Source organism: Stegostoma tigrinum, chromosome 12 (genome assembly GCF_030684315.1).
Source record: "Stegostoma tigrinum isolate sSteTig4 chromosome 12, sSteTig4.hap1, whole genome shotgun sequence".
NCBI classification, from domain to species: domain Eukaryota; kingdom Metazoa; phylum Chordata; class Chondrichthyes; order Orectolobiformes; family Stegostomatidae; genus Stegostoma; species Stegostoma tigrinum.
The window spans coordinates 37,564,629-37,580,472 of NC_081365.1; the positions used below are offsets into that span (position 1 = coordinate 37,564,629).

The 15,844-nt window shown below is 40.2% G+C and overlaps 1 protein-coding gene across 1 annotated transcript in view; it reads right to left on the reverse strand.

Moving 5' to 3' along the window:
• Positions 1-7,790, reverse strand: part of tbx15 (T-box transcription factor 15) — a 101,515-nt gene extending 93,725 nt beyond the window's left edge. The window contains exon 1 of the mRNA XM_048540202.1: positions 7,311-7,790. Within this exon, the coding sequence (XP_048396159.1) occupies positions 7,311-7,512 (202 nt within the window). The 5' untranslated portion in view covers positions 7,513-7,790. The remainder of the gene's footprint in view (positions 1-7,310) is intronic.
• Between the last annotated feature and the right edge of the window lie 8,054 nt (positions 7,791-15,844).

Here is a 15,844-nt window from a genome sequence, read left to right on the forward strand (position 1 = left end):
TTCTGACAAATGTAAAGGATTTCATAAAGAAAATGACAACAGAAATTCTGTGAAGCAATATGTTCATGCATATGTTAGGTACGTGTATTAAACAAATGTTTTATTTTGTTTATCCACATGATGATCCATGTGAAAAACACTCCTATATACTTGGTACATTGCGGAAAGTCTGGAGTGACAGTCAGACTAGACTGAGTAAAGGTGGCAGATTTCCATTCTTCTAGGATTTTTTGCTAGATCTTTCATGATCACTATTACTTACCTAATTTAGTTAAATCAAATTTGAAGTAAACAAATTTATTTTCCACAGCTTAGATTTGTTCATTTAGCATGAGCAAATACTTGGCAGTGTTTCTAGGGAATTAATTAAACAATAAACGAATGATTTGTCATGATTAGGAGCTATTGAGATGGATTGGAATTTGACAATGTTCAGACAAAGCAAACTGGGATGAGAGAGGGTAGTGTTGTTCCAAATAGAGATGTACCAATACGGCAAGGGATCAGTGAAATGACTGCTGTGTTTAATGTATGTATATGATTTGAATTTGGGAACATTAGTAAAGGTGTTTGAGTTTGCAAAAGATGCCATGACAGGATGGGGAATAGTGGAAATTCAAACAATACAAATTAAGCAGACCAAGTTTGAAAGGACTCAGTAGTTTCAAAAACTGAGATCATGATCATAAATTCAAATCATCATTGACAAAATGCAACAACAATTCCAGGTGCAGGACTTAAGCAACAAATTAAATGGATCTAGGCTACAGGACATAGTGCAGGATTTGACCCAGGAGTATTAATGAAAATGAACTGAAACCAACAGCATAATGTATGAATCTGGACTATTAGATTAAGAGGATTATTTTGATCTTAAAATATACAAGCGAGAGAGAGAGAGATATAACAAAACTCCAAGAAGTGTCAGTATGTCTGAAAAAGGAACACAGTGTCTAAACTGTGGCTCATCTAATAGAATTGGAGAACTTGGAGTTCAAGTCCCTTCCAAGAATTGAGCACATAATCAAGGCTAACATTCCTGTGAAAAACTGAAGGAATGTTTCATTGTCATAACTCAATTACTGTCTACCCTCTCAGAGCAAATTAAAGATTTAATGGAAGTACTAGACATACTTGTGTCCTTTTCAACCCATACAAATCCAATGCTCAATGTCTTAATTATCAATGTTCCCTTGACCAACACCTAAAAGAAAATTATCCGGTCATTGTCTTACCATTGCAAATCAGGTCTTGGTGTTCATGAATTGGTTGTTACATTGCAATTGTGGCTGCACTTCAAAACTAGTTCAGTGTCTGTAAAGCAATCTGGGACATGTGGAGATAAAGACAGACACTATACGTAATCTCTTTCTTTTCAGACACATGATTCTAGTCAGTGTACTACAGTAGGTATATTTGAGTATTGTAGGTTGTGTGGAAAAGTCAAACAAAACTCACTGAACTAAAGCCATGAGATGTTAAGACAATGAATTGCATAATATAGGGAAAAAGTATTAAAATTTTAAAACGTTGTAAATAAATTGAACTTGATGTTGTGTTCATGTTTTCCACTTTAGAACAGGGGACATGTGTTCCTGTTTAGAAACAGGAAAATGCACAATTTAAAAGGCAGCTACATGGAAGGTGGGGAATCTATCAAACAAATTGCTCTGGGAGCCAATGCGACAAATGTAAAAAAGTTAAGAAAGAATTAGATAAATAATGGAAGATCAATAAGGGTGATGGTTTTAGGGGCCAATTGGATGGTTATGTTCTTAAAGAATTGCATTGAAAGTGCAACACTGTCCCTTGAAAAATATTGCAACCATTATAACAATGCATCTGTAAAATATTATATTAAACCTAGGTACTTATCAAATAATAACTCTTCTTTTCCTAAAATATTGCACTGAAATTATACTACTATCACCAAAGTATCAGAGAATTTACAACACCTTAACAATAATGCACCAAAGCTACAATACGGTGGCATTGTGCAATACAAATTACAAAAATGGTATGTTCCAATGAATTACATGATAAATCACTTAGTTACAACACTGTTTACTCTTTAATGCTACATGAGCATTGCAACCCTGTCTCTGTCTGACCATCAACAAGAAGTTTCAATTCTACAACAGTTAAAATTTGTAATCTGGAAAAATTCAGTACAGATGCATGATTTGTTCAAAGCTCCTGCAGTACCTGTTACTCATAAAGCTGGTTCTGCTATGCATCTTTTCAAAGTTAAAGCTGTAACAATGCAATACACAATAGCTGCTACTTCAGCATAAGGATTTACATCATCTTCTGACTGCACATTTAGAAGCTCACAAATTGATCAAATGATTTGTGGATTTTTTTGTTGATACTTTTTTTTCCCTCAGGAACTGAAATTTCTAATATCCAAAGTGAAATTTCAATAAAAGGTTGAACAATTAAAAAATGTAAATTTAGTAAAATGAATGACTGAGTTTTCTCTTGTGTCTTCTAATAATTGCTTCATAGCTTTTATTTAAAGACAGTGCTCTCCTAATAGCTTATGTTTTGACAGACGATTTGACCCATAACAATGACTCACTGAGCTTAATTTGAAATCTGAAATCTGAACATATGTATCTAGTTCCCTAAGGGAGAATGAGAGACAGACAAAGAGAGAGAGAGAGAGAGAGATGCTGTTTGAGGTGAGAAGTAACAATGTTCTAATTGCATATCTGCTGTTATTCCAATCAACTATTAGATCATATATAAAGACAAGGGTTAAATGGAGTGAGAGGAAATCTTTGGCTCCAAAAATTCCATGGGATTCAATCACAACATTGCATCCACTGTTGTCTTTCTCATTTCTGGAACCCACCTCATCCACACAACCTTTATAAAAATGTCAAACTGAAATGTCAATTCCACTTAAATGCCACACATTGGAACTGAATCTTCAAAAAAACGTCTACATCATGCTTAAGAATCTACTTGTTCTAAAACATAGTGCCTAACTTCTAATTTTGTGTCTTTCAGCAAAGCACACTGAAAATTTTGCTCTTATAGAAGTTTTTTTATGAAATCACAGTGGTTCTATTCCAACTTAATATCTGAAACTACCAAAAAAATTTCTAGATTATTACAGCAAAGAAATAACACAGCCAAATTTAAAATGTTGCAGCGTCATTGCATAATCTAACAGATCGCACTTAAATTCCAAATGTTCAGCTTCTAATTTATATTACATTTATGATACTGACCCATACAAAATATTTAACACGTATTATAATACTGCTGCTTTCAACATAATGCAATTAAAAATCTCAACCAAATTATTGAACTCAAAACACCGCGCTGTAACTTGCACAACATTACTAGAATTACAACACTGCATTTTCAAATAAATTATATTAGACCTGCATGAGGGTTAATTCTAATTTTCCAGTTTCAGTTCTGATTTTATAGTGACATGACAGAAGTGTAAAATGTATTGCACCCACGATACAACCATTTCAGTGTATTAGAAATATTTCACCTTCCCACTTTTTGCAGTATATGATATAAAAATTACAAATCAGCATCTAGTTTAAAAAAGACACCTTAATTAAAATATACATCGAAAATAGGACATTAAAATCACACTCTCTTTTTTAAATTATTACACTGAAATTGTAATATTTCTATAGTACCACAGCCAACTTACAGGACAGGAATCTCTAAAGTATCATAATGAAAGCACAATATCTTGGTGAAAATAGCAACTTTCTTTTTACATGGAAACCGCATGTCTTTTCTGCGGGACTGCATTGAACAGACAATTGTCTTTTCGAAAATATTGCATTCAAATATGACGTACTTCGTTCAAATTGCAATGCTAGTTTTGACTAAATATCTACCGCTTCAAAACTAATACTGTGGAAATACAACCACACCTCTTGACCGTTTCCTTTCCGCTAAAATTGCCTCGCCTCTAAAACATTGCGGCCTTTTCTCCACATACAATATATAAGATAAAATTGTGCGTGAAATAAATAAATGCTTCTACTAAAATACCAACAGAAATGTTTATTAAAATGCTTCTGTTTATTAAAAATAGTATGACACTGAAACGACAATGTTTTCTTCTCAAGTGTCCTGTCCTCGCTGTTAACATTACCTCCACTAAAATAATTCCCAAATATTCCTCTCAAAACCTTGGACGTGCCATACCAAGCTATTAGACAAAAGTGTGATCCAAATATTAGCAACCGATTATGCAACCAGTTATAAGTCAAAGTCGGCGTCGCTTCCAGACACTACCTGTTCAAGTATTGTAGTCTATGTTGTGGAATCGCTAAATTTACATTTCAGTAGAATTGACAAATTCTGGAAAATTGTCCTTGCTATGCTGAATGGTGTGGAACAAAACCTACAATAAATCTTGAAATAGAATTTCTGAAATTGGCAGAACGGAAGTGTGGAACCAAAATTCCAGTTCTTTCCCCCTGACAGAAGAATTAAAAGACGGAATAGAAATACATTTTCGGAATGCTAAATATCATGGAACCTCGCGCCTCGAGTCGAAAGCAGGATGCACCTTCTAAAATATTATCGCCTTCCTCCCTGAAATATTCGGCCGTTTGCAGAACCAAGTCTGTTATTAAGTAATTTTACAAAAGCCTTCCCCAGACTTAATTTTAAGTTTTCAACTCCTCGGCCCTCCTTTGTTAAAAAAGTTAGACGTGTGCCCTAAAGAAGCCGCGAGATGTCAGCTTCCCGTGCACAGTGCTGATCCCAGTAATATATCATCCCGGCAGCTCAGGCAAGCTGCTGCCTCTTCGCAAATGCTGCAAGGATCCTGAAAGAGAGCGGAGGGCTGGGATCTTGTGCCAAGGCGACAAAGCCGCACTTAACAGAACTCACTGCGTTATTTCACCATCATTCCGAACAGGTCAGTGAGTGACGACGGCTGTCTTTGATTTTAAACAGTCCTGCACAAACTTGTACGCCAAGTATTTGGAGTGATCAGACACGGCAAACAGTTCATGAATAGAAACTGGTAATGCGGAATTTCTGATACAACAAGCGGATTGGTCCTAAATAAGGAGTAGTTGAATCAGCTCATGTTCACATCTGTGTTTCTTTCCGAGAATCTGTTTCTGGGACTGGCTAGCTTTCCTTTGCATCACGTTTGGAGAACTGGCCGAAATCGTTTGTTCTAACCACAGTTTCCTCTTTATAGTTATTGGCGGGTGGGTAGTGGGGGTGGGGGTGGCTAAATTTGTTAATAAGAAGAATTGGACGGAAGGACATTATATCATCAGTTTTGTTTTAAGAGAGATTAAAACCTTTTCCGCTATCAGCTGTCAGGAAGGTTGTGTGGCTCTCTCTCGATAGTAAATGTTGGACAACCGAAATGTAAACTGTCTGTTGGCGTCCGGCTAACAAAACTGGTTTTGTAATTCTAATTCTGAATGAAGATTCTTGTCTTCAATCCCAGCAGTGCCCAAGCACTGGATGACTCTGCAGTGGCGACTTCTTACTCGGGGCTTTAGGTGTTGTTTGAGATAACAGCAGTGAGAACCCAGCCTGGTGTTAGACAGTGGGACGATTTGCCTTTCTTCCTAAAGACAGGAGTGCTGTACCAATGTTTCATTTGCTTCTATGTTATGTCTCGATTAAATGAAAGTAATAGTTCCTGGTTTCTTCCCATCTTTAACCAGGATCCCAGAGGAAAGTTCCAAGCGTTCATCACAATTACAAATAACGGGGCGGCTGGAACCGGTGCTCGGACAGGCACCTGTCACTTCAATACTCGGCTGACATTTTCTTTATCCTATATACACACAAGCATGCGCCCTGCTTCCGTACGGCTACTTAGTTTCTCCCTTGGAAAGAGTGACTGAACGTTACACTAAGGCTGACGGCGGTAGCGGAACTGCAATCCGCAGCTATGGGGAAAAAAATGACCGGTTTCTGCTGATTCCATTCACATTAAACCCCGATCAGACTAGCCAGTGTGAAACGGGAGCCGGTGAAGTTGACAAATTGACATGGTGCATGCCTCCACACCAGTGTTTGCCTTGCTCGGCTTAATTCTTCACGAAGATTTTTTTTAAAAGATGCAACCTTACATTTTGGAATATCGGTGCATTTCTAGTCCTTGGGGCTTTTTGCGGACAATTGTGAAACGCTCTTGCGGTGACACCGAAAAAGGAAAAAAGCACAGCGTTTGATCAAATTTACTCTATAGTAAATGACCGAAGCCGTGGGCTCAGCTACATCGTCAAGTCTCGCAACAACACGAAGCATATTGTCAGGGTTTGTAAGAAGTACAAATTCTCCCGGATTACCGCAAGAATGGTGTATCATCTTTTACAGCTGCTGAAGTCTATAATAAAACAAATCCTTAATAATAAAACATTCCATAGAAACCCGTCTTCAATGGAATGGAATCTTACAGCTAACCGTGCCTATTAATTTCTCAACCAAATGCCAGGTTTTCACTCTGTTGGAGTTGATGTATAATTGTGACTTTCGATTCTGAAGTAATCATAACGGAACAGGATCTCTCGCAGTGCTGGGAATCAGCTGCGGGGTGTAGAAAGCGGCCTGCTGTGTGTTGGTGAATCATCCCGTTAGCCCGCAGCCCCGAGCTGTCACAGCGTTTACCGCAATCACAGGGCGATCGGACTCACAACGGGACAACATCGTCCCTCAGCCCTGACTCCGGCCAAACAGCGGATGCGTGTTTCTGCTGCAGGCCGGCGGCACAGATGCGCAACCTCACGGAAATGGGTCGAGACCGGGCAAAGTGGCTTATCGGAGATCTCACATTCCTCACTTAAAAATAACTTAGCAAAATGACAGAAGACTGAACAACAATGTGTGAACCCTAAACTGTGGTCTAATATTATCCTTCACCCGCTCCCCTCGAAATAAACTCCGCTAAACGCCAGCTTGGCCTCTTTTACAATTTAAAATAAAAGCTGGTAACACGTGTACTGCGTGAAATCCTAATGTCAGATCTGGAAAACGAGTTAAAAGTTCGCATTTAAAACAATATGATTAAATATTTGTTACTTTAAAAAACACAGAGAACACAAATGGTTTGGTCCTGCCATCGAGATTAACAGGTCGCCCCGAAAACGGGGTTTGGATAAAAACGGCACACGAAAAATAAAACGTTTCTTTCAACAAAACGAAACTTCAGATTCTGGGTGTGTGACAAATGATCTCCCGCCATTCTTTTTTAAAAAAACTCTTATGGTTTGTGGAGCGAAGCTGCAGTCAAGAGGATGTTTTGGGGAAACCCGAGTGTATGTGTGCGCGTGTTTTTTTTAAGGACTAACCGGAGTTGATCTCCATACACTGGCTTGAATCCACGTTGTCTGCGTGCTCCGAGTCCGGGCTTATACTGTCCACACTCAGTTCCATTGTCTTCTCGCCCCATTCCTGGATTTTCCTCTTTTTATTTGTCCCGATCAGTGCTTCCACCGAGAAGGCGTGAGCCCTTGAACTGAGGGCAGCTGCTGATCGCCTCCTTTCACTCATCGCCCGAAGTATGGTCCAAGAACCAGCAAATACCAAACTTTCCTCCCAACGCACGGAGCCTAGAGGTCGCGGGCCGGCGGTAACGTTCGGTGGCGGGTTCAAATTCAGAAACAGACTGGATAGGATTGCCACAAGGTTTGGACTTCAGGCGTACAGTCACAACAGCCGTGCAGAGCTGGTCACATCTCTCAAAGTCCCAGTTAGCATGGTGCTGACTGAGTGAGAGCCCTCATTGAACTTAGTCCACTTTCCGCCTCTACGCTGTCATCCTCCCCAAGTCTCCCCCAGCCCCCACCCCCTATCCCAAGGCTGATTGATATAAACTTCTGCAGCGTTTTACAGCAGGGGGCGAGGTTTCGATGCCAATCAAACTCTCCCGTCCAATAGTCACACGGCCAGCAGCCAGTATCCAATGACACGCCAGCAGAATTCCAAGACAACAACCGCAAATTTGGACTCTTGGTCGCCAGCGGGCACCTTGATGCTCAACAGCGACTGCACACTGCCTAGATTTAACCGTTTAGGAACCGTCCTTCTCCCAGGTTTGTGGCTAACTGGAATGAAACTTTTCTGTCTCCCTGCTGTATGTCCCGTGCACTGTTTTAAACATGACCAGGAATGTTGGCGGCTGCTGACAAATGTAGTAATAATAAAACCAATAGAAGCATTTTTCTTAAATTTCCTCGCGCATTTCGGACATCAGTAGAGAGTGATATTGAATACCTGTATTCATTTGAAGGATTTCTCTGCATGTTCCTCCAGTTCCGTCCCACCGCTACCAAGCGGTAACTTTCATCTACGGTTCTCTTTCCCTTGCAATATTGCGCTGGAACAGGGGAGTGGACTGGAAAGAGCTACTGCAAAATATTGCCTCAGACAGAATGCAGAAACTTTTCTGTGTTCCAGAAATATTGGAGCAGGCTGTACAGTTTGCTGTACTTACTCGGCGGGATTCGTGTTTGCTCTCGGGATGAGTCCTGCACTGATTACAGAAATGACCAAAAAAAAATTAAAAGGTGAAAGTAAAAGGAGAAACTGTCAAATCGACAAGACTGTTCCGTTGATTATTCTGTAATATTAGAAATTTGCAATTTAGTTTTTTTTCAGTGGAGTTAGTTGTTGGTTGACTGTAGATGTTGAGTGCCACACTCAGTTTACTATTAGTCATTTTTAATTCATGTAGCCATTACTGAAATCCAATGTGCTGTTGGGAGACTTAATGACATCAGTGGTTATATTTAACTATGTCAAAGTAAACCTGGTTGTATTTAAAACCATGCGTTTAGCACCCTGCTGCTGGCTGCATGTGCCAGTGGGAATTAGCATACAGCAAATATTATGATTTTAAAATCTGCAAAACTAAACCCCGAAAAGTTTTAAGATAAGCATCGTCGGGAATGTATTGTAACTTGTACAGATCAAGTCACAAATTGCAGACGGCTCTGGAAATACACGCCACTCCCATTGGAATCTGTGCAGAGACAGGTTAATGGTTAATATGTAGATCTCCCCATCCTACATACATTCATACACTTACATGCGCGCACACTTGCATATACACAGAAATTCCGCAAACGGCGCGCACTTAAAACTACACAGGCACACACAAATTCTGAAAGCGCGCACGCACATACACACACTTACATTCACACACATTAAAATCTACACGCCCACGCACGCAAATCCTAAAAAATCACACATGAAGACCCACAAATACACACCCATACAGAAAACACAAACTCTCACACACGCGCGCACAAGATACAGAAGCACATACATACAGAGACGCAAAAGCTTACACACCAAAGCTCAAAATTGCACACATGCACAGTCACATTCAGAAGTGCACACAATGTGTAATCGCTGGATTTTCTCACTGATTTTAAACTTGCATTTATAAATATGCTCTGCTGAAAGTGGAGAGTATGGTAATACTATTGTCTTTTACTTTTTATAATGTTGTAGATGTTAACGTAAATGAATCGATGAATCTCACTCGCTGTTATTCTCGTCGTGATTTACGCAGAACACGCGTTAGGAAATAATTCAGAATAAGATCATAAACCGAATTTCTCACTATTCAAGTCAACAATTTAAACCAAGACTAGAGGGGGATGCATTAATACCATATGCGAATACCAGATCTATATATTTGCTTGTTACAATATAAAGTGTAATTCAGGTGCGCACATCATGAATATTTGAATAAAGCCCAGCCGAAACTACTAATATGCACAGGTCTATTCATTTCTGTACTGTTGTTGTTCTTTCGCAAATTACACGTTTAACATGTTCTGAATTCCAGTTAATATCCAGTAAATAATTTTCTTCCAGCCTTACCGGTAAGTTGGACGACCCCCACTCTTCCCACATCCAGGGTCTTCCCTCACCTCTTCCGTCCCCATTCCACCGAAAATCGTTGGCGTTACTCCGCAAATATCTTACAGCGTACCGGGAATCAAGAAGAAAAAATGTCTAAATAGAACGGAGGGAAATTATGCCTTCAGGAAGGGAACGTTTTCCCTCTGTATATTTAACGAAGTACGCTGTGAGGCAAGTATTTGTTTCAAATGCTGGCAACTTTTTCTGACTTCTACAAATTACATTTCAAGCCGCGCAACTTTTATTTTCCTAAGCTGCCTGCAAGGCTAACGTGAATATCTTTTAGTCTATTTTCCATTACATTTTACTTGTACATTGAGTTCATGTCGAATAAATGCCCCCGTGTTTGAATTTCTTAATACTGAATAGCAGAATCGAGAGAGGCGTTAATACAGATAATAATAAAGATGTGTCTTTCTCACATTAGCTATATTTTCAGGATAATTAGAAGGGCCGGAAAACTAAACTACTTCAACAACGATTCTCTTTCTCATGGACTCACACAGATAAATGTAATTCTTAAATCTGATTTAGGAATTTTAATGCTAACTCTTTCGAGATTTTTGATATGAAATACACCTTTGAGACGAATATACTGCCAGCATTCATAAAGACAAGCCATAGAAATTGAGATACAGTAAAGGCTAAACAAAGACCTGAAGGTTTTGCATTAGTTATTGTCAAAAACGCAAAAGTCGGATGGCAGTAAACCATGACAGTATAATAGTCTGATGTTGTTATGAGTATATTTGTAGTCTAGATTTGAAATTTCTCTACATTAATGGCTGCAAATGTATCAGACAGTTTTACTATTCAGTACATCACATTCCGAAGCTGTTGGAATGCAATGCTGTCCGTGTCTAACACATGGGCTTGCTGTGCAAACTTGAATGCTCTTTGCATATGTGCGTTTCAATGGCCGGCAAAGAATAACGTTTGTCGTATCAATTAATTACTGTAGATCTATTTAATGATATAAATATTTAGCCATTTCTTTACTTCTTTTTTGTAATAAGATTTAGCGCAGTTTTAGTTGGTTGGTTAGCCATTATCAAACAACAACTGTCTCCTAATAGCATACTGTCAGAATTTTATCACAAATAATGGAGATCGGATATCCACTATCTGTCTATCTTAAAGATATATCCTAATATGTGACGTTTTTTATACAGGGTGATATTTTAAGTGCTATGACGCATGATTTTGATATTTAATAATTAATTTATAGGATATAGACACTCCTGGTTAAGCCAGCATGTATTGCCCACCCGTAATTACTCTCAAATTCCTGAACTGCTGCAACCCTTGTTATGTGCGGACTCTCACAATGGCATTACGGAGTGAGTTCAAGGATTTTGATTCAGCGACAGTGAAGGAAGGATGATATAGTTTCAATTCAGGATGATGTGTGGTTTGAAGAGGAACTTGCAGCTGGTTGTGTTCACGTGTATCCGTTGTCCTCGTCCTTCCAGGTGATAAATGTTGTGGATTTGGAAGATGCTATCCAAGGAGCCCCTCCTAAATTGTTGCTGTGCACCGTATAGGTGGCACACACTACTGCTATTGTTTGTAGGTAGTGATTGTTGAAGATTGTGCGCAGGATATGAATCAAGTGGACTGCTTTGTCTTGGATAGACTTAAGTTTCTTAACTGTTGTTGAAGCTGAAGTCAACAAGGCAAGTGGACAGCATTCCAACACATTTCTGACTCGTGCCTTGTGAATAGTGAACAGACTTTGAAGAGTCAGGACATAAGTTAATTGCCGCAGAATTCCTAGATTCTAACCTGCTCTTGTAATCACAGTATTTATAAGACTGGTCCAGTTCAGTTTCTAGTGAATGGTAACCCAGGACATTGCTGTGGTGGATTCAGTAATAGTAAAGTGCCATTGAATGTTAAGAGCAACAGGAGATTCTCACTTATCTGACACTTTTGTTGCGTGATTGTTACTTGCTATTCGTCACCCAAAGCCTTCCTGTTATCCCGGTTTAGGTGAATTTGAGCACGGTCAGCTTCGGTACCTGAGAAATAGCAAACGGTGTTGAAAATTGTACAATAATAAACGATCATCCCACTTCTGACCTCACAATGGAGGGAAGGTCATTGATGCAGAAACTGAAGATATCTGAGCCCAGGACAATACCATGAGGAACTCCTGCAGTGATTTTTGTGGAGCTGAGATAATCGATCTCCAACAAGGACACCAGTTTCTTTTGCGATAGGCATAAATCAAAACAACAGTTTCTCTGAATCCCATTGAATCAAATTTAGGCAGCGCTCCCTGATGCTGGACATGGTGAAATGTTACCTTGAATGTAAGGGTACTCATTCTCCCCTCACGTCTGTCCATAACTGGATATGCGTTGTTATGAGGTAAAAGCCAGGTGTACCTGAAAAATCTAACCTGGGCGTTAGTGAGCCGGCTATTGTTGTGAGTGTCCCTAACATACTTTGTATTAACCTGAGCAGAGAAAATTAGGCTAGGTTTACAGGATTTATATCTCTGAATTACCTGTTTCACCTCACGTGAAGTCACTATCAGTTCTGTGCTCCCGTCCCTCTAAATACCACAAAGCAGATATTGGCGCGGAAATGATGGGATATTGCGAACAGCAAACGGTCACAGCATTCAAGACGTAGCGGTTAACAAGGATACACGACGAGTTGGCAATCACTGGGTACTTTTTGCATTGATGGTCTCCTGAATTTATTCTATTTATGCCGCAAAACTCTTGCGAGAACGGAAGATTGTTTTCACTTTAAAATAAAGTTGGAGAGTTTTGTTTATGTGGAGGTGCTGTCACATCTGACGGTTTCAGTTATTAATGATAAGGCATGGAGTTAATCCAGTCACTCTCGCCATGGCTACAAAGTTCGAAGGAATTCCTATTGACAAGGAGGTAACTGGTGTGAGGTGACACTGGACACCAGGCCGCTTTCTGTTCATGGTGCCCGGCGCCAGGTAAACTTGACTCAGGACTGTCATGGCTGAAGTTACGAAAATGGGATCTACATGTGCGTCCAAAAGCGATGAGCGCGCCATCGTGTCAGATTTCCAACAGCTTTGGGTGATATGCAATTATTTGGCCAGATATTCTATCACATTCTGTTCGCATCCAAAGAGGGAAAGTGCGCCAATAAATGCCTTCACAAGCGACTCCCATAGATCCTCACAAACATAGGCTACTTTTGCACTCAGTCACATTGCAATAAAATCGGCTGCTTTGGGCAAAACTGGGCTCGTACGAGCAGTTCATAAAGCCAATGATTAATTTTGATGCTGCCACTGATTGAAGGGGGAATATTAGCCTGGAAAGGTGTGTGGTCTTCAATTGTGCCAGTTCCACATGACCTCTATTCATACAATGCAAGACCAAAAACAGAATTGCTGGAGAGGCTCAGCAGGTCAGGCAGTTCTGAGGAAGGGTCACCGGACCCGAAACGTTGACAGTATCTTTCCTTCACAGATGCTGCCAGACCTGCTGAGCCTCTCCAGCAATTCTGTTTTTGTTCCCCATTTACATCATCCGCAGTTCTTTCGGTTTTCGTACAGTGCAAACTAGTTACAATATTAACAGCGTACCCATTTCTGTTGAGCCCTAAACTAGCTGGTTTTATTGAATTGCTCAGCGACCGGAGTATCTGCAGATTCTGACTTTCAGTATTTAGACGCATTGCATTAGACTCTAACTCTCGTAGCGTTTTGTTTTCTCTCAGAAAACTTTTTATTCGTCGAAACCTCTTTGTTTTCTGTCCTGTGTATTGATGATGTTCTGGAGAACATCGTCAAACCACCAGATTAAAAAAAATGAGCCAACTTGGAGTCCAAATGATTGTTTTTAATAATTCACAGAATGGTTAGGGTGAAGAAGGAGGCCGATGGTCCATCTTGTCTGTTCTGGCTCACCAAATAAATACCGTCCTTTCTACCCCCACCGCACTGTTGCTGTTATAAAATGTAAATAATAGTCTAATGCCACCTGCAATGCCTCGACCGAACCTGCTCCTCACTCTCTTCCAGGCAGTGCGTTTCAGACCTGAAGCGCACTTGGAGTAATAAAAGTTATTTTTCTGCCACATAGAGTTTACTTCTTTCGAAAATCGCTTTCGGCCTGCTCCTTCGCGTTTCTGATCGGGTTCAACCAATGGGAACAGTTTCTCTCCGTCTCATCTGTTCAGACCCTCGTCAATTGACCCTTCATAATTGGAAGAAGCATGAGCAAAAGCAAATTCTCGCCGTTTTTCTGCTCACCACGTTTGCTGGCCTACAGCAACAAGGTGCCAGTTTACTTTGGGACTTGCAGATATCAATTAGTATGTATCCCATATAAAAATCATCTCGTCCCGGCGTTTTCAAATGAACGCTTTCCTGGTAGCGCGTGTTCCTGTTGGAAGTTAAAAATTGTTTATTGCAGCTCCGGGTCAGTGAAAAGCCTCAGGCCTGGCATACAATGATCTGATTTCTATTTCTGATGATCGTTTTTAACTCACAGCAGTTGCAGAGTAAAGCTACTTGCTTGGGTGCATTTCAACGCTGGCGAAGAACCGAGAGCGGAATATTGATTTTATAATTCAGTGTTTTAGAGAGAGAGGAGAGAGAGAGGTTGGGATTGATAAAATCAGGATGGGATTCTTTCAGTCAAGTTATATAGGCCAGACCGTTCTATCCAGTCAAAGGGAATTTAAAGTCTTTGGCTCAGGTCAAAACGAGCGGAATTACTCAGTAAGTTTATTTGGAATGAAATGGTCCCTTCTCCCTCCCTCTCCTCCTCCTCTGGATAGAAGGTGGGCCAGGAAATTCCCGTTTCCCCAAATCTTGAAACTCTCTGAATGTACATTAGCAACAGCCCCCAGCCCCGGGTGAAATGAATGACGCACAGAAAGATCGAAGGAAATTACTGACACTCATTCAGAAAAGTCTCAGTCTCAGTTTGGCTAGGAACCGCGATCTTAACCCGATCTATACCGGATATACCTGGATTTGAATTGGACTAACATCGCTGTATGTTTGTTGGAATAGTCATACCTCCCAAAGTCCGACTGCATCCTCGGATCGGGAATCTGGATACGACTTTTGGAGCAGTGCTATGTGAGGATTTTCTTTTCCTCTGAAGGATTCCCGATTGCTCAGACACAATGAGTTCGCACCAACAGAAACACACAAACAGTACAAACTGATCCTTCGTTTATATTCTCCGGGTATTCTCTCACCGATGATCAAATTCAAACCATACAGCTCAACTTTTTCTTTAATCTACAGCCGAGTCTAAACGATAATCCATAACTCAAAAGTACTGCAAACACATTTTGTTTTATCTTGGTAAATTCAGCGGTTCTCTTTTTACAACGACGAGCTCAGGACTTCAGTCATTAATATTTAGATTTTTGTTTACAAATTATTCAGATACATTCAGCCTGATAACTAGCCTCGAAAGCTCAACCCTTGCTAATATGTTCCAGCGTTGTTTCCCAACTTTAAAGATAATTGTCGACGCAGCCGTGATGCATTTATTTTGATCGCCCAATGCTCACTTTTGCCATTTACAGTGATCGTCAGTTTATTTCCCCGGAGAAACTTTGCCCCAGAAGACAAAACTTATTTTCGGACGCACCAGTTCCTGCCTGATCAACAGAATCGTTGCAACTTTGCCTGGTGACGAACGCAGTTCGCAGAAAATCCCCCTGACGGAGCAGTCCCCACTGTATAGACCGGTGTAAGCAGCTTCACTCGATGGCTGGGAACGATTGCATCATTAACAGAGAGGCTTAAGGATCAGAAATCCGGCCAGCTCGTGAATTTCCACCCGTATATCAAAGGATTTTACTCGCATTAATTAGATGGCTAACTAGGCTTTATTCGTACATTTTCGTTCTTTTAATACCTAATGTTTTTGAATTAGTGAACATCAACTATTTTCACCGGGGTGCTTCAGCAGCTTTGCCTCATTTT